General features: G+C 34.8%; 1 protein-coding gene and 1 pseudogene across 4 annotated transcripts; one reads left to right on the forward strand and one right to left on the reverse strand.

Annotated features, from left to right (window-relative positions):
• Nucleotides 1–2,992: 2,992 nt before the first annotated feature.
• On the forward strand, nucleotides 2,993–9,840 carry LOC146943331 (ion channel protein). 3 transcript variants are annotated; one of them, XR_015027994.1, is made up of 12 exons: nucleotides 2,993–3,537; nucleotides 3,634–3,702; nucleotides 3,795–4,403; nucleotides 4,572–4,754; nucleotides 4,849–4,908; nucleotides 5,010–5,213; nucleotides 5,376–5,624; nucleotides 5,877–5,975; nucleotides 7,792–7,986; nucleotides 8,356–8,432; nucleotides 8,560–8,826; nucleotides 9,025–9,840. XR_015027994.1 is itself a non-coding variant. In XM_085747815.1 (12 exons), exons 1-12 carry the CDS (start codon nucleotides 3,118–3,120, stop codon nucleotides 9,241–9,243), a joined length of 2,667 nt encoding a protein of 888 aa, XP_085603941.1. In that variant the 5' UTR covers nucleotides 2,993–3,117; the 3' UTR covers nucleotides 9,244–9,840. The 3 variants fall into 3 exon arrangements, 2 of the variants coding, with proteins under 2 accessions (XP_085603941.1, XP_085603942.1); XM_085747815.1 differs by having other exon boundaries at nucleotides 8,340–8,432; XM_085747816.1 differs by lacking the exon at nucleotides 5,877–5,975 and having other exon boundaries at nucleotides 8,340–8,432.
• A 255-nt stretch (nucleotides 9,841–10,095) lies between these two features.
• LOC146943332 (F-box/LRR-repeat protein At4g14096-like) lies at nucleotides 10,096–17,785 on the reverse strand (annotated as a pseudogene). Its single transcript, XR_015027984.1, has 4 exons — nucleotides 17,763–17,785; nucleotides 15,898–16,803; nucleotides 10,980–11,149; nucleotides 10,096–10,438 (listed from the first exon to the last, which is right to left on the reverse strand). The product of XR_015027984.1 is annotated as an F-box/LRR-repeat protein At4g14096-like (transcript).
• Between the last annotated feature and the right edge of the window lie 338 nt (nucleotides 17,786–18,123).

Consider the following 18,123-nt stretch of genomic DNA (forward strand, 5'->3'; position numbering starts at 1 on the left):
TCCAAAATGGTAGCAAGAGCAATGTTTATGTTAAATTTATTTCGATTATTTTTGGTATGTAAACTTATGAAACGAAATAGGATAAGTGATTCAACAAGTAAAAGTTTGAAAGGAATTAAAGGTTAATATGTTAGATGATATATTTAATTGATTGTGTGGTTAAATAAATTATTGGACATTAATAGTAATAGATAGATTATGATGATTATAAGAAAAAGTAATCCATTTGAAAGGAATATACTTATCTATGCATTACTTAGTGAATGTATGTATGTATGTGTGTGTGTACAGGGCATATCAAGTCAGAGGACTAACTATTATGAGAGATGAGAGGGTTAAATATTAGCCACAGGATCAAAATCAACGGTTGTGATCTAATTTTTGCTAAACATGCACACACCTTCTTTTCCTTTTTCATTCACGCCCTTTCATCTTCTTTGTGCATTTTGTTCTGAAATCTTCTCCATGGATCTTAAAACAAACCGCAAAATTATCCCCCGTTTGTTTATGAGCACTACTATCCCCTTTTTGTTTTTATTTTGTTTTTAAGTTTCTTTTTGTAAAATGAGATGGGACTCCACAATTGATTTTATTAAGTTTATGAGCACACGATTAAGTTTGAGGAAGGCATAGATTTATGAGGATTATTCCTATTCTTGTCCCCGTTCATCAAACTGGTATAGTCGAATCTAAACCCAAATTCTTCAAAATATTTAACCAATGAAAAACAATAATTCAAAGTAAACACAAGTTGTATTTACCATGAAAGCTCACAACGCATTCAAAAGGGCTGATTCACGAATGGTAGATTCAGTTGATAATTTGATTCAATGGATAATTTGATTCATTGAACAAGCCTTGCCCAAGAATTGGAAAAATCATAATTGAAAGACTGCAACAGTAACGTATGGGAGAGAAAAAGTAGAAAGGAATTTTTTTTTTTAAATTGAAGAAAGGAAAAGACGCAAATTGAAATGAAGGTGACATAAGGGTTATGATGCTGCTATTACAATTGAATACCACTGTAATGATTAATCTAAGGGTCATAATTTAACCCTCTCACCTCTCATTTTAAAAGTGCTCTCATTTTATACTCTCTCTCTCTCTCTCTCTCTCTCTCTCTCTCTATATATATATATATATATATATATATATATATATATATATATATATATATATAAATAATGATGCTCGTGCACACGGGTATCCGTACTCTTTAATAAATATTTTATGTAATAGTATCTTATTACATGTTTAGAATGATATTATGTAAAAGTATAACATCATTGTGACATCATGTTGCATACTGAGTCCCCATGACTATACATGTTAATTCACCGGGCATGCATTACATTATTGACAATAATTTTCTATATTGATAAGTCTATCACATCATAATGTGCGTTGTGTGCATAGACGATGTGAGGAATGATATGATTTGAGTTTAATGATCATGTTAATGTATTTTGTGGATATTAATTGATTTATATGTTCGTGTCTTGCACAAGTTATGTTTATATGTGTGTAACATGCTCTGATGTTTATTTGTTTAGCACATGATTCTCACTCGTACAAATATTTTTTAGATGATGTATAGACTAAAGAGTATGTCCTTAAGTTTTATATAAACAATATAATTGTAGTATCCTTTTAAAAATGTATACATTTTTATCACATTATATGAAATATTTTTAAAAATGTTTTAATTTTGAAAAGCTTTTTTTGTTCTTTTTTCTATTTTAATGTGTTCAAGGTAAAGATTGTCATATATTGATTTGCAGAATAAAGACTTATGTCCTTAAGTTTTATATAAACAATATAATTGTAGTATCCTTTTAAAAATGTATACATTTTTATCACGTTATATGAAATATTTTAAAACATGTTTTAATTTTGAAAAATTTTGTTTGTTCTTTTTTCTATTTCAATGTTTTCAAGGCAAAGATTGTCATATATAAATTAGGGTGTAGGGTTTATGAAACCCTAACAATGATGTATACTTCTACAATTTAATTATATCAATTGTGTCATTTAAGCTTTCCTCATGCAGATCCTATAAATCTCAATTTAACTCTTATTGAGGGTGAGCGGAGAACAACAATGCTAAATACTTTTAACTTGTGTTTCTATCTAATCACGAGTTAATAAATTTGGCCTTTTAATAGTATATTTTTTTTTTAAAGAAAATTTAGTTTGATTTGTCTTGTGGATTTTTTTAAGAGAATAAATAGAAGCTCACAAATACGCCAAAGATCAACTAAAAAGCATAAAGAATACAATAAAATAAATTAAAAGACAATTGGAGCAATTTTTTCTTTAAAAAAAAACTAAGAATATTTGTCATTGGTACATAACAAAACCACGAGGCACAAATTGGTTATCAATAAATATTAAAAAAGGATAAATATTTATCATTTATATAGAATAAGAACTGTACATAATGTTATTATTTGTTTTATGATAGTTTTTTTTAGGGAACAATAGAAAATATTTGTTATTGATAAATATTAAAAAAATCACGAATCAAAAATTTATCAATAAACAATTATTTAAAATTGGTGTTTTTAATATATTTCACATAAAAGTGAAATAATTACAATACAACAACTATACCACGATAGGATTAATTATTGTTATATTAATTATAATTTATCATTGGAACAAAATACAATTAATTTGTCCATAACTAAAATAATTGAGCTTAAATGATTAATAAATTTCATTAAAAAAAAATTCAAATTTAAATTTTAAATGAAACAATTATTGAGAAAATCATCTTTAATTGTACGATGGAACTTCAAATTACTACTAGTACTAGGACTAGTAGTTGATTGATTTACAGCGAGTACAAAAGAGAGAGGTGATGAAATGAATTGAAGATCCAAGTCATCATGTCCCCACAAGTGAATAAAATATTTGACTCAGACTGAGACCGAGACAGAGACACAGAGAAAGACAAGTTCCTTAAATTGGGACGAACACAAAGACAAGATCTCTCTCTTTCCAACATCAACAAAGTACACTTCATCGGTTTCACAACCCAGCACACGCAGTACATAGTACTATAAAAGAGGAATCTGTATCTATATTTGTTTGTTTGTTTGTTTCGAAAAGAAAATGGCAAAGAGCAATGAAGAATCATCGAATCTGAATGTGATGATGATGAACAAACCACCTTTGAAGAAGACAAAGACACTTCCTTCTCTCAATCTCAGAGTTTCTGTTACTCCTCCCAATCCCAATGATAACAATGGAATTGGAGGAACTTCATCTTCATCTTCAACAACTAAGACTGATTTCTCACAACAACAATGGAACTACCCTTCTTTCCTTGGCATTGGCAGCACCTCCAGAAAAAGAAGACAAACACCTCCTCCTCCTCCTCCTCCCCCCAAACCTCCTGTAAACCTTCTTCCTCCTCATCCCCGTCCCCGCTCCGACTACAACAAAACCACCTCCTCACTTCTTCCACCACCTTCCTCTTCCTCCATCACCAAACAACAACAACACTCTATCTCCTCTCCCATCTTCTATCTTGTTAGTTATTACTTTTTAACTTTTTCAGTTTTCACCCTTTATTAAGTTTATATTCATACTTCATTTTCAATCATTTGATTTTATTATTATTTGCAGTTAGTTATCAGTTGTATTATTCTTGTACCCTATTCAGCTTATTTACAATACAAACTTGCCAAACTCAAGGTATTATTGATTGCACCCTTTAGATTCCTTGTTTGTGTTGGACTGGATCCATTATTTTATTTTTTTTATCAATTCAATTTCTTTGGTTCCAGGATATGAAACTTCAACTCTGTGGTCAAATTGATTTTTGTTCTGGGAATGGAAAAACATCGATACAAGAAGAGGTTGATGATGATGATAATGCAGATAGTAGAACAATTGCTTTGTATATTGTGCTTTTCACATTGATTTTGCCTTTTGTATTGTACAAATATCTTGATTATCTTCCTCAAATAATTAATTTCTTGAGGAGAACAGAAAGTAACAAGGAGGATGTACCATTAAAGAAGAGAGTTGCTTACATGGTAGATGTATTTTTCTCCATATATCCTTATGCAAAGCTACTTGCACTTCTTTGTGCAACTTTCTTTCTTATAGCATTTGGTGGTTTAGCATTGTATGCGGTTACTGGCGGTAGCATGGCTGAAGCACTTTGGCATTCTTGGACTTATGTAGCTGACGCAGGAAATCATGCTGAAACAGAAGGAACCGGCCAGAGAATCGTCTCTGTCTCAATTAGTGCGGGTGGCATGCTTATATTTGCCATGATGCTTGGGCTTGTTTCGGATGCTATATCGGAGAAGGTTGATTCACTTAGAAAAGGAAAGAGTGAAGTCATCGAAAGAAACCATGTACTCATCCTTGGCTGGAGTGACAAATTGGTAATCCCCTCATTGGTTTTCTTAGAAACATTTTGAGTTTTTGAAATTGAATTAGAATTTGATGTTTAGGAATTTAGTTTATCTGACGAGGGCCATTCATCTGAGTGCATTATGTATTTTTCTTGATAAATATGACACAAAAAAGCTGATAGTGATATTTTACTGCAGGGCTCACTTTTGAAGCAGCTAGCAATAGCCAATAAGAGTGTTGGTGGTGGTGTTATTGTGGTGCTTGCAGAAAAGGAAAAGGAGGAAATGGAAATGGATATTGCAAAGCTCGAATTCGATTTCATGGGGACATCTGTAATATGTAGAAGTGGCAGTCCACTTATACTTGCTGACCTAAAGAAGGTATTGCCGTGGTATTTTGTTCTTTATTCATAGAAAGGATAACTCTTAGCATAGTCTATGTGATCATTCTTAGTTCTTCATTATCTATTTGCAGGTTTCAGTTTCAAAGGCACGTGCAATCATTGTTTTAGCTGCGGACGAAAATGCAGATCAGGTCAGTTGCTATATTCATCACCCTTTTGTTGTTTTGTTGGTGACTAATTCTTGCATAGGAACTTATTCTTAGTCAGTGTTTTCCTCGGAATTTGTCTCCAGAGTGATGCACGTGCTTTGAGAGTTGTTCTTAGCTTAGCTGGTGTAAAGGAGGGCTTAAGAGGGCATGTTGTTGTGGAGATGAGTGACCTTGACAATGAACCCTTAGTGAAACTTGTTGGTGGAGAACTCATTGAAACAGTTGTTGCACATGATGTAATTGGACGTTTGATGATTCAGTGTGCTCTGCAGCCTGGCCTTGCACAGGTTATTATTCAAATAACTCAATCCCTCTATTAAGCATTACTGAAACTGGTAGTGGCTCAAATGTTATGGACTTAATGACTTCACCGGTACATCCGGTTTCCAGTTACCTAAACTTGGTATCATACCGTGTTTGTTTGTTCATTTGTTTTTTCTCTTGGCCAGATATGGGAGGACATTCTAGGATTTGAGAATGCCGAGTTTTACATAAAAAGATGGCCTGAACTGGATGATCTTCTTTTCAAAGACATATTAATTTCATTTCCTGATGCAATACCGTGTGGAGTTAAGGTTGCTGCAGATGGTGGGAAGATTGTCATAAATCCAGATGATAATTATGTTCTGAGAGATGGTGACGAAGTCCTTGTCATAGCCGAGGATGATGACACTTATGCTCCAGGCCCACTGCCAGAGGTCATCTTTCTGTTCTAGCTAGCCTTTCAGCATTGGATCCATTTAATGTTAGAATAATTTGGAAAATATGCTAATAACTTTAGAATGTTGTATATCTAGCGCATTTTCTTGGATTCATTAAATTAGTGATCATAGCCATGGGTGACTTGGGCAATACATTTTTGTTGCGTAAAAAAAAAAAAAACAACACACTTTTGTAGCAAGAAGCCAGCATTTCATATGACATGTTTTAATAGTGTATAGTTTGTATAGGTACGCAAGGGCTATTTCCCTAGGATACGTGATCCCCCTAAATATCCAGAGAAGATATTGTTTTGTGGCTGGCGCCGTGACATTGATGACATGATCATGGTAATTCCCTAAATTTTGTCCATTCCATATTACTGCCTTAAATATCCTTACATTATTGCTATTATGCACTATCATGTTGATGTGTAAGAACTGATTTACCCTTTCAAGAAACATAAAATAGGTCAAATCAAGCTACATTTAAAGGATCTTGACTACTGTATATTAAAGGAACGAGAAAAATTCCCATTAGCTTAGCTTACACTAATCTATAGGAGATCATACTCGTTGTTACTAACTGCTAGTGTATAGAAGCTTATGATACTCTACACACATAGGATATTAGTGAGGTTCATCCTATTGGGGAATCTAGAAATGGATTCACCCGTCTTTGTAATCATTCTCAAGAATCAGAAATACAAAATCACATTCTCATGAACTAGATTCTCTCTACAACAGTATAGATTCTCTCTAGGAGAAGATTCAAACTTCTAATACTGTGGAATTATTACTAAAGAAGATTGAGTTTTGACACTCTCAAAGGTTGTATTTGGAAATACAGAATTAGCTACAACATATGCCAAGCACATAAGATTCATGTGATCGAATACATTTCATCTAATTGATCTACTATGCCTACATGGAATGGATTTGTGATTATCATTATCAATTTATGGAGACAAGATATGTCACCAAATAACAGCACAGGGATAATCTCTCTGTAGACATTGTAGGATCAGTTTCACCGTCTAATTGCTCAATGATTTGGAAGACTTTTCATTTTCATTTTCATCAAATCTACTAAATAATGAGTAGGCAATATTAAATTTGGAAAGAAATCTTAAAACTTGCTAAAAATTTAGAGCATAAGACTTTGGAAGTGTGAGGGATAGATTGGATGTAGAAAGGCTATGGGCGGAAGCAAAATCTGTATTAATCAATTGGCCTCAACCTAAACCTCAATTCAATACCAGATGCTATAGGAATATTATGAGAAGATTTTTCTGCCAAACATCCCTCATTCAAGTCTCTACCTAGGGGTTTGTTTACTCAGGTTTTTCATAGGAAAAGTTAATTTTCAATAAAAGTTATCAAGAAATTTTATGACAGTTCAATACATTTTTAAAAAAGAAAAAACAATACAGTTTTAGTGTTTTTCTTCTCTGTTTTTTTTTAGGGAAGTTTTAGTGTTTTTCTTAAAAAGCTTGAAAGAGTAACTTTTGATACTTTTAATTTTCTTTTAGAAGATCCATGAGTGTTTTCATTTTTTTTTTCAAATTTATCCAAAGGTGCCTTATCACCAATTCATCCTTGATTTTAGGTTCAACGATTCCTCAATAGCTTTCTATATTCTTAACAAGAATAATTAGAATTGGTATTTTTCTTTTGTAAGATTATCAAGTGTCTCCAAGCCCACAACCTTTGGATGTAATACTCTTTTCCGCATCATTGCCTGGGTCACAAAGTGCTTCCAGTCGGTTTGAAGCCTCCGCAAACTGGTGATTTAATCCCTAACCAAATAGCGTTCCTATAGACCGCAAAAAAAAAAAAAAAATTGTCCAATTTACTGTACCTGAAGTTTTTTTTGTTGTTGTTGAAAGAAAGCACCTAAAGCCTTTTAAACTGGATAACTTTTGATGTTTGATGTTTTGACTTGTAATAGTTTATGTAAACATCAAAACAGCACTTTTATGACAATCATACGCAAACTAAGATAGTATTCAGTAAGAAACTGCACTGTGTATTACTCCTAGACTCGACCAATGCCTTATATTTTATGTTCTTTAACCCTTTTGGTGTATACAATATACTGTGGTAATGAAACAAAATTCTTGCTTCATAATCTTTTAACATATCCTTCATCATTATTGTTTTGCAGGTTTTAGAAGCATTCTTGGCCCCTGGTTCAGAACTCTGGATGTTCAATGAAGTTCCTGAAAAGGAAAGAGAGAAGAAACTTGCTGCTGGTGAACTTGACGTTTTTGGACTAGAGAACATAAAGCTTGTCCACCGGGAGGGAAATGCTGTCATTAGGCGGCACCTCGAGAGTCTTCCATTGGAGACCTTTGATTCTGTAAGCTTGAAATCTTCTTTATCCATATTTTATAGCTTGACTTGAAATGCATAAACTAGCATTTGTGCACCATGTCCAAGTGAATGTTCAGAGTTTGAACATATTTTATGCTAATTGATTATTGAAAATTGACTATGCTTCTATTCTACCTCATTGTGCAACTATCATTAAAAAAAGGTGTCCTCCATGTAACTGGTGGACGGGACAAAATAAAAATGCTGTCAACATATAAATATGGCCAAAGTGCATGTTGAAGTAGGAATTCAAATGTCATATAATTTCTTCAGATTCAGGACAGTTAAACTAAGCAACGGAAAATATTCTTCAACTGTATACTAACTCTAAGAGGACAGATCCTTATTCTTGCAGATGAGTCAGTGGAGGACTCTGTTGCTCATTCTGACTCAAGATCCCTTGCTACTCTTCTGCTCATTCGTGATATACAGGTAACCGCTGCTGCATTTCATATCAGTGTCATGATCTTCATATAAGGCTACTGTCGCACTGTTTTGTGAACTTATTTGAAAGGAAAACCATCCCCATCCGACGCCTCTTTTTTTTTGTTTTTTGTAGTCGAGACGTCTACCATACCGAGATACAAAGTCAACTTCTTTAAGGTTATCTGGGTTCTCTCACAACTCATGGATCCGCGAAATGCAGCAAGCTTCAGATAAATCAATTATAATTAGTGAAATTTTGGATTCTAGGACTAGAAATCTAGTTTCTGTGTCCAGAATAAGTGATTATGTATTATCCAATGAGCTGGTTAGCATGGCACTAGCTATGGTAGCTGAAGACAAGCAAATCAACCGTGTTCTTGAGGAATTATTTGCGGAGGAGGTAGCCTTCATTTAAACTTATGTTTGCCGCTTCTCGTCTAGTTGATGGATTTCTGTTGAATTTCAATTCTCTAAATGAATTTCTGTTAAAGTGAAACTGCTAGTTTAGCATTTTTGAGGTTTTTGTTTATTTTATATGGTTTTGGATTACAAGATCAAAATGACATATAATATTGGAATTGTGGTGCACTTATGGCAGGGAAACGAGATGTGTATCAAGCCAGCAGAGTTCTATTTATTTGACCAGGAGGAGCTCTGTTTCTATGATATAATGATTAGGGGTCGTACAAGAAAGGAGATTGTTATAGGCTATCGCCTGGCCAACCAAGAGCGTGCTATTATCAACCCTTCAGAAAAATCTGTGCCAAGAAAATGGTCCCTTGATGATGTTTTTGTTGTTTTAGCCTCAGGTGAATGACAGAAGAAAGGAATAGTATCATTCTTGTTCCTTATGTTTTGTCCTCATGATGATTCATGCATGCCTACACTACACTATGATGTCCATCCCTTTCCCTCTCCGTTTAACTTGCCAAAAAGGTACTGACAGTGGCAGCTAGTTATAACTGTTGATAGAAACTCAGAATTTGAAGACTCCTTGAATGTGAAAGGAACGGAGATTTTGCCGGTTCCAAAATTTGTCAAGAAATTGGTTACTCACGATATTTATTGTGGATTATTATATTTGTTGTAGCTTATAAAATAATCTTTCGTAAATAGATATAGGCGACTAGGGACAAGTTCAAGTAGCAGAGGATAGCACATTTGGAAACTTTGAACTCAGGTTTCAATGAGAAAAATGTTGTACTGATTCACTTATGTTTCTTAACATATCAAGTCAGCAGCAGCTTTGAGACAAAAAAAAAAAAAAAAAGTGAAGTTTCATTCTTATTTTTATTTTTTTGTAAAATAAAAAGTTTCATGTTAGTTCAAATACATGTGTACACTATATCAAGATAATGAGAAGAAATAAATAGGAGTAACTTTACACCGTTCAATCAAGGAAAAGTTAAACAAATTATCCTGAAAAGTTCATTATTGACTTTATTTACTTGTTATTTGTTCTCACTTTTCAGCAAAGGGGGTTGGTATATTTTCCTTAAAAGCATGAAAAGAGATTTATAGTAAGCAAGTCACATAATTTCTAACCTATCTTGAAGCCTTAGAGGAAAAATAACATATTTTACAGACACAGATGTCATAGTAACATATAGTAAATAATAAATAATAAACACACTAATTGTACCAGAAAAAGTAAAATAAACACACTCAAACACTATAAAGGATATAAATTCTAAACAGATGCAAATGTAAAAGCAGTGACTCCAACAAACAGTTCCCAAGACACACCCTACTTATACAGTTTATGCAGAAATAATTCTGCAGAAAATTAACAGCAGCTGCCACTGAATAAATTCCCCGTGGCATAAAACTAACAGAATACTAAAAACTGACAAAAGAACCAGCTCCATTATTTTTCTTGCTTCGAAAGAGCGGCCACTAGAAATCCAAAGTTAACAGGCATGCACTAACCATCCAAAGCTCCTAATCTTAGCAAGCTGCCACTCCAGCAACGATTACATCACTGATCACTTGTCAACCCATCAGCATCTAACCTACACAAAAAGAGAAGAGATAGATTTTCATGTTTGCTAGATTTATTCTCATCTTTATTATTGCAAGAAGTAAATACAAATAATCAGCCAAACAAATAGTACCTGTGCAAATTATAAGAATAGTACTAATTGTGATCCACAAGCAAAGTGGTAAGCTTATATGATTCCAACCAACATTGCAAAGTAACTCAATTACAATAGGGGAAAGTATATTCTAATAGCAATGCTACTAAGTTGCATTTTCATAAAAACTAAGTGTCAATGTTTATCATCAAATAAGCTTAGTAGTATAACATGCAGAAAAAGAACCAATGAACTGCAATCCAGGGATAAATTAGTAGTATATATAAAAAGATGAAAGTAAAGCAAAACAAAACCATATAATTCCTTCACGTCTTTGCATTTTTTTTTACATTAAAGTGCAAACTGGAGGATATAATAGTGACAAGCTGATCAAGGACAACTTTCAGTAACTAATCTAACTGCAATGCAAAACCAAACCAGAAAAAAATTGTGTCTAACAGGTTGAATGCACAATTACCTTAATCCATGTATGATGTCAACCTTCGCTGAAGGTGCGTTTTGAAGCAAAAAGTCCATTATTCCATCAGGTGCTATGGTTGAAGAATTGAACACTTTTACTTTCAATAATTTCAAGTTACACAAGGAAGGGAACTCAACCTTCAATAAATCAGGAACGAAGGAGAGAACCTAAATCAATGAAGGATAATTGTGAGCCATGATCAATTGTAATGGAAGTCATATTTTTTAACAAATAACAGAACTAAAAAAAGAAAATTGCTGTTGACACATCTAAGAAGGCTGTGACACACATGTAAAATACGCTTTTACCCCCTCGGCAGTTAACTGCCGAGGAATTCAAAATCCGGCTGCAGTTAACTGCCGAGGAATTCCTCGGTAGTTAACTGCCGAGTAATACATGTTTCATCAAATGAAACAGTCATCTGCTCCCCCTACACACTATTTTCATCATCTTCCATACAACTTCATTCAATCCACCCAAATCCAACATTTTTTTTTAATCAAATCTTGCTCCAAAATGATTCAAGCATCAAGCATAGGATGTATCAACACACTTTTGACGTAAAAAAACAGGTATTGAGCATTTTAATCGGTTTATTTTTTTATTATGAAATGGGTTTCTACGTCAGTTACGTAGAACCCTGTCATGGGGAATCTCGGTAGTTTACTGCCGAGGAAAACCTCGGTACCTAACTACCGAGGAACTCTTAGGAAAAATTTGAAGAACGAAAAAATGGCAGCTACTGCCATTTTTTCAAAAAAAAATTTTCTTTTCTTTGTTTGTTTTTTTTTTTTTTGTTTTAGTTCATTATGGCATTGATGTTTATGCATTAGTTAGTTGTTAATTCATATTTATGTGTTGTTTAATTATAGTAATGATCGAGAACGCGGAAGATGTTTCGGGAGAGACAAAACGTAATTTTGTCCAAATTTCCGGAGATGTCAAGATTCCTAAGGTTGAAGTCAAACCAAACATTGATGGAGCTTCCGTCCATGTTGAAGCTTCTAAATATGTTAGCCCCGGTGTCCTCCCACTTCAAGCCCACGAAGTTGACACGACTAGGTTTTTTTCTGACGACGTGAAGTTTCAAGATAGAGAAGAATTGCTTGGGTGGGTACGTTGTCAAGCAAATAAGGCGGGATTTACAATTGTCACACAAAGATCAAGCTTGATCCATCCAATTTTGCGCCTAGTGTGTGAAAGGAGTGGAGCTCACAAAGTGCCTAAAAAAAACCGAAGCATGCGACAACGGGCTCAAGAAAATGCGGGTGCTTGTTCATGATTAGTGGATATCAAAGTACGCAAACAAAGGAATGGAGATTGAACATTCTTAATGGAGTTCACAACCATGCGATGGAGCCGGCTTTAGAAGGACACATTCTTGCCGGTAGATTAAAGGAGGACGACAAGAAGATTGAACGTGACTTGACCAAGAGCAAGATGCTTCCAAGAAATATTTTGATACACTTGAAGAACAAAAGACCACATTGCATGACAAATGTGAAGCAAGTGTACAATGAACGTCAAAAAATATGGAAGACAAATAGAGGTGACAAGAAGCCGTTGCAATATCTAATCTCGAAGTTGGAGGAGCACAACTATACTTATTACTCAAGAACACAAAGTGAAAGTACTACAATCGAATATATCTTTTGGGCTCATCCAACATCCGTTAAGTTGTTTAACAATTTTCCAACGGTTTTGGTTATGGACTCCACCTACAAAACCAACATGTATAAGATGCCAATGTTTGAGGTAGTTGGGGTAACTTCGACCGATTTGACATATTCGGTTGGGTTTGGATTTTAAAAATGTTGCGTAAACTTCTTACTTCAAAGATGAATATGCCTAAGGTGATTATTACCGACAGGGATGGGTCTTTGATGAAAGCGGTTGGAATTGTTTTCCCGGAAAGTTATGCTATGAATTGTTACTTTCATGTGCAAACAAATGTTAAACAAAGGTGCGTCTTAGATTGTAAATATCCTTTGGGAAAAAAGGATGGGAAAGAGGTGAGTAATCGCGATGTTGTCAAGAAGATCATGAGGGCATGGAAAGCTATTGTTGAATCGCCCACTCAAGAGTTATATGCAAATGCATTAGTGGAGTTCCAAGATGCTTGTAGTGATTTCCCACCTTTCCTAGCCTATATGCCATGACCACCTTGAATGTAGTGAGGGCATGGACAGACCGTGTGTTGCATCTTGGTTGTAGATCCACCAATAGGGTAGAATCGGCTCGTGCTTTGGTGAAGAAATATTTGGACAATAGTGTGGGTGATTTGGGTACTTGTTGGGAGAAAATACATAACATGTTGTTGCTTCAACACACTGCGATACAAACAGCCTTTGGTCAGAGCGTTACCGTGTTGGAACATGGATTCAAAGATGTCACTTTGTACTCCGGCTTAGGTGGTCATGTGTCTAGATATGCTTTGGATAACATTGCTATGGAAGAGTCACGTTGTAGGGAAACATTGTGCATGGACAAGGAAATTTGTGGTTGTGTTCAAAGGACATCTTACGGCCTACCATGTGCATGCGAAATTGCAACTAAACTCCTTGAAGAAAAGCCAATTTTATTGGATGAGATACACCACCACTGGCAAAGGTTACGCATGGGCGAAGAAAGTAATGAACTTGGTTTTTCGGTCGATGATGAGTTGAAGGGTATTGTAGAACGTCTCAAGAAACTCCCTTTCCAAATGAAGCTTGAAGTCAAAGAGGCTTTGCGGCAATTGACATTTCCTGAAACCACCATGATGTCTCCACCACCACACAAAGCAACAACCAAGGGAGCCAAGAAAAAAGTGGACATTGCAAGGTCTAAAGGAAGAATTACATCTACTAGTCGGATCCCTTCTTCTTGGGAGGTTGTTGACTCCCAAAATCCGGAAAGTCAACTGTCACCATCACCAATAACATCATCATATAAAAGGAAAAAGGTGCTCGTCTTGGTAAAGCACCAATTTCCCCACTTCCACCACCTTCTCGGTATCCAAAGCCTAAGGCTATCCCGGTTATGAGGCCTATTGATTATATGCTACGCTTCATGCTTCCATTTATTGAAAAAGTGGTGGATGTTATTGGCGATGGACATTGTGGATTCCGGGATATAGCCGAGTTCATGGGCTTAACCGAACAAAATCATCTCATGATTCGTACACATCTTATTCCAGAATTGAAAGATCATAGAGATGATTATGTTGAAGTATTTGCGGGTGAGGATCGTTATAACTACATTTTAAATGGCTTACATCCTCCCGCAAATACAAAAAGTTGTGCACATCTTGTTGATAAGTGGTTAACTTTTTCGGACATGGGGCACATTGTTGCTAATTATTACAAAAAGTGTGTGGTCGTGTTGACAAATCTTGAAGTTGGTAACTCGGAATCTTTTTTCCCACTAAGAGGGCCACCACCGCCGGGTAAGCAAAAAACTCCCATCATGTGCCTTGGGGTAATTCCGAATCACTTTGTGCTTATTTACTTGAAGAATGGTTGTCCACTACCTCCATCATCTACGGAGTGGCACAATCACAAGAAAGAAGATGCAGTGACTTGGGAAGATGAGTATTTGGATTAACATGAGTTGTTCCGAAAGCTCATGGCTATTGAAATTGGAAACAAACCGCCGAAACCACAAAAGGAATCAAACAAAGCGGCGCCTATTTTGTTGGACACTCCCGAAAAACCAAAGCAACAATTTGAAGTTATTGCGGAAGATGAGGAAGATTTTATGTCACTTGATCTTCTCCAATCACTTGGCCTTTAAGGAGTGATTTTTTTGTCGGTGTTAGTTCTTTTTTTTGGTAGAAATTACACCGACGTATATTTTGGGGTCAAAATTGTAATGTCAATTTTTTGTGGCCAATATATAAGTAACATTATGTAATTTATATTGATATATATGATAATATGACTTTTATTGACTTGAAACTAGTGCAATACTTATTTATAGCTTATTAATGTTTACGCATTTGATTTATTCGTTATTACATTCCACTTAATTTTGTTCTAATCTATGATTATTTTGTTAAAGCTTTTGTCAAGTGAAACATGTCTGAGGTTGCAAGAATTGAAGGGCGTGTTAGGTACTGCACGTTTAAAAAGACGGTTAAGGTTATGATAACACCGACGGACTCTCTTGATGATTTGAAGACACAACTTAACACTTATTTTGAGCATCTTGGTGAAAATCAATATACACGTCACTTGTCTGCTCTAATGCCATGCATAGACCTAGGAGAAGATAGAGATGAATTCGCATGGAAAACGGCAAGCTATATGCCTTGGCTTATTAAAGACGATAGCGACGTCGGATTTATGTTTAGGAATATGGTGGAAAATAATGTATTATATATTTATGTTCGTTCCATATGTAATTGTGATGAATGTAAGTAGGGATTTAATTTAATGATGTGTAATGAGTTGTAATGTGTTGTTTGATTATGGACACTATGTTCCGTTTTGATGAATTTCAAACTATTGTGTAGTTTGAACCAAATGTCGGTTTGATTTAATTATGGACAATTGTAAAAGATATTGTATTTTTCTTGTTGATGACCGAGTTTCATTGTTGTATGATTTGAATTGCCTTTGGAAATGCTCTGGTAAAATTACAGGTAAAAACTGGCCGGAAAATGGCTTGGAAATGCTTAGCATTAATGCAGAACCTGCTGTCTGCATTAATGTTTTCCTCGGCAGTTAAATACCGAGGAAATCCTCGGCAGTTAACTGCAGCCGGATGTTTAATTCCTCGGCAGTTAACTGCCGAGGGGGCAAAAACGTATTTTACATCTGTGCCCTAGCTTTCTCAAATGTGTGAACAACAATTTTCCTAAAAAAAAGCATACTAAGAAAAGTAATTAAAAGTAAAAATAAAAAATGAAACAACCAAACATGACCTCAAGTACCTCAAGAGCCCTTGAAGAGATTGTCAATGATTTGATATCAGAGAGCTGAACAAGCAAGTTGAGAAGAACCGAAGGATAATGATTTGCATAATCTGAACACATTATTACATCAATATCTGCATGTTTGACAGAAGAAAGATTGGTTTTGCTCCTACATTGTTTCAAAACAGGAACATCCCCTATACCAAAAAGGACAAAGGTGCCAAGATTTGGAGTAGATAACTTGATTTTGCCATATTGGTTTTGACGGGTTTGTAGAGTTAAATTGGCAAGTGTAACACTTGATATGCAGAGGTTTTGTTCATCAAGAACTGCACAATTGTTAATGATCAAACTATTCAAATTCTTGAATGCTGAAAAAGGCTCAGCACGACCGTTATTGCCAACACGAAAGACAAAGTACTTTAAAGACAAACTGGTTAATGCAGGCAAATCAAGAGAACTAGGAAAAAAAGTTTGCTCAAAACGGTTAGGGTGTGAAGGACTGAAAGGTTAAGAGAGGTTAAAGTTTTACACGAAAATAAGCAAGTTGGGAAGTGTTGAATATCACAAATGACTCTAATTTGTAAGCATTGAACATTGTGTGAAACAGCGTAATTGACAATTCTTTTGAGTATGCGAGGCTCCACGATACCAGTGCGCTTAAAATGGAGGGCCTGTAGTGATGTTGACGGTTGGCGAAGAGACAAACGACGAGACACGAATTTTGTAAAAGCTTTGAGATTTGCATAGTAATAGCAATCTAATGATAGGGTTGGAAGATGGTTCCAGAGTTGTGTATATCTTTTGGATAGTATGCATGTTTGAACGGCGTATTTGGCTTCCAAAATCGATAATATGTGAAGTAAAAGAGAATCAGGTAAATCACTGAGGTGATCTTGTTTTACTGACGACTCTTCCTCGCTTCTTCATCGTCTCCGAAAGAAAGAAAGAACCCGTGAATGTGATTGAGTGAATCAGAAGAAAGTTTTGTTCAGAAACTAAAGAAGCAAAGTGAAAAAGAAATAACTAACGAACCATAGTTTGATTTTGCAATTGCACTGCAAGAATCTTGATCAGGATGATCTTTATGTGTTTGAAAATGATTTATGGATTATTATGAAAGTAAGTTGAAAACAACTTGCTAATACTTCAAGAGTTGTTTCTATAAACCCTTTTTAACAGTTTCATTCACACATGTATGTCGTTAGATAAACTCAAATAATCCAATCTTTGAAAATAGGCCTCACAGTTGATATTACAAATGCATCCATTAAAATTGTATCCAACTACCACTTCAGATATTGGTTTGACATCATGTCCGTGTTAATAATCTCAAATCTATAGTTTTTTTTAGCTTATTTCATTATAAACTCTAGAATCATTTCTATAATCAGTTTAACTTTTCACCTTTGCTAAACTGTATATTTATTCTTGGACCAAAAAAAATTGGTTTCTTTATTCAAAAATTTGGCATCTATACTAGGAAAAGTTGTGGAAAATGGTCTTAAATGGTTACTATAAGAAAAAATATTATGAAAGATTTGAATATTATTGGGTTGGAAAAAAAAATTGTTTATGATTAGTATATTGATATTTTACTATATGCCTCTAGATTGGGTAGTTTGTGTAACATGTGGTGAAGGGAAAGTATTAATCTCATGTCACATGAGCTTCCACTCAAATTCTAACCCTTGATTTGGTAGTAAGAGAAAAATGAAATGAGGTATTTTTAAATTAAAAAGAGAAATAATAGGTTTTAATGGTTGAGTCACGAATGGCCCACCCTCTAACCACGGTTTCAATCGAATCTCCCTTCTAAGTTCTAACTACGTGTCCCTGCATGTTGAGAAACATGTCAACAAGTTACCAAAAATGGAAGGTACTGCTCGGCAAGACGACGGTACATTAATCATTCCAATTCCATTTCCAGCAAAAATGAGATTATCCAAATCCAAATATAAAAATGAACAAGCATTATTACATATATAGAGGGGGTGTTTGATACAACTCTCTCTTTTTCCTTTCTCTCTTGTGAGCTGTTACAAAAACCATAGTTTCTTCTCCTTCATCCACCAAAGAGGGGTGATTTAGGGTCAATTTTTGACCCAAAATCACCCCTCTAACTCGTTTTTCTATTTTCCTTTTATTGAAATAAGTGATTTTTCACATATATTTCGTTTTATTTTGTGATTTCGTCGTCTTCGTGCGACGTTGGTTGTTCGTCGTCTTTGTGCGACGTTGTTT

The sequence above is a fragment of the Medicago sativa genome, chromosome 2, assembly GCF_051527215.1.
Source record: "Medicago sativa cultivar Bolivia chromosome 2, Bolivia_mono, whole genome shotgun sequence".
Classification (NCBI taxonomy): Eukaryota; Viridiplantae; Streptophyta; class Magnoliopsida; order Fabales; family Fabaceae; genus Medicago; species Medicago sativa.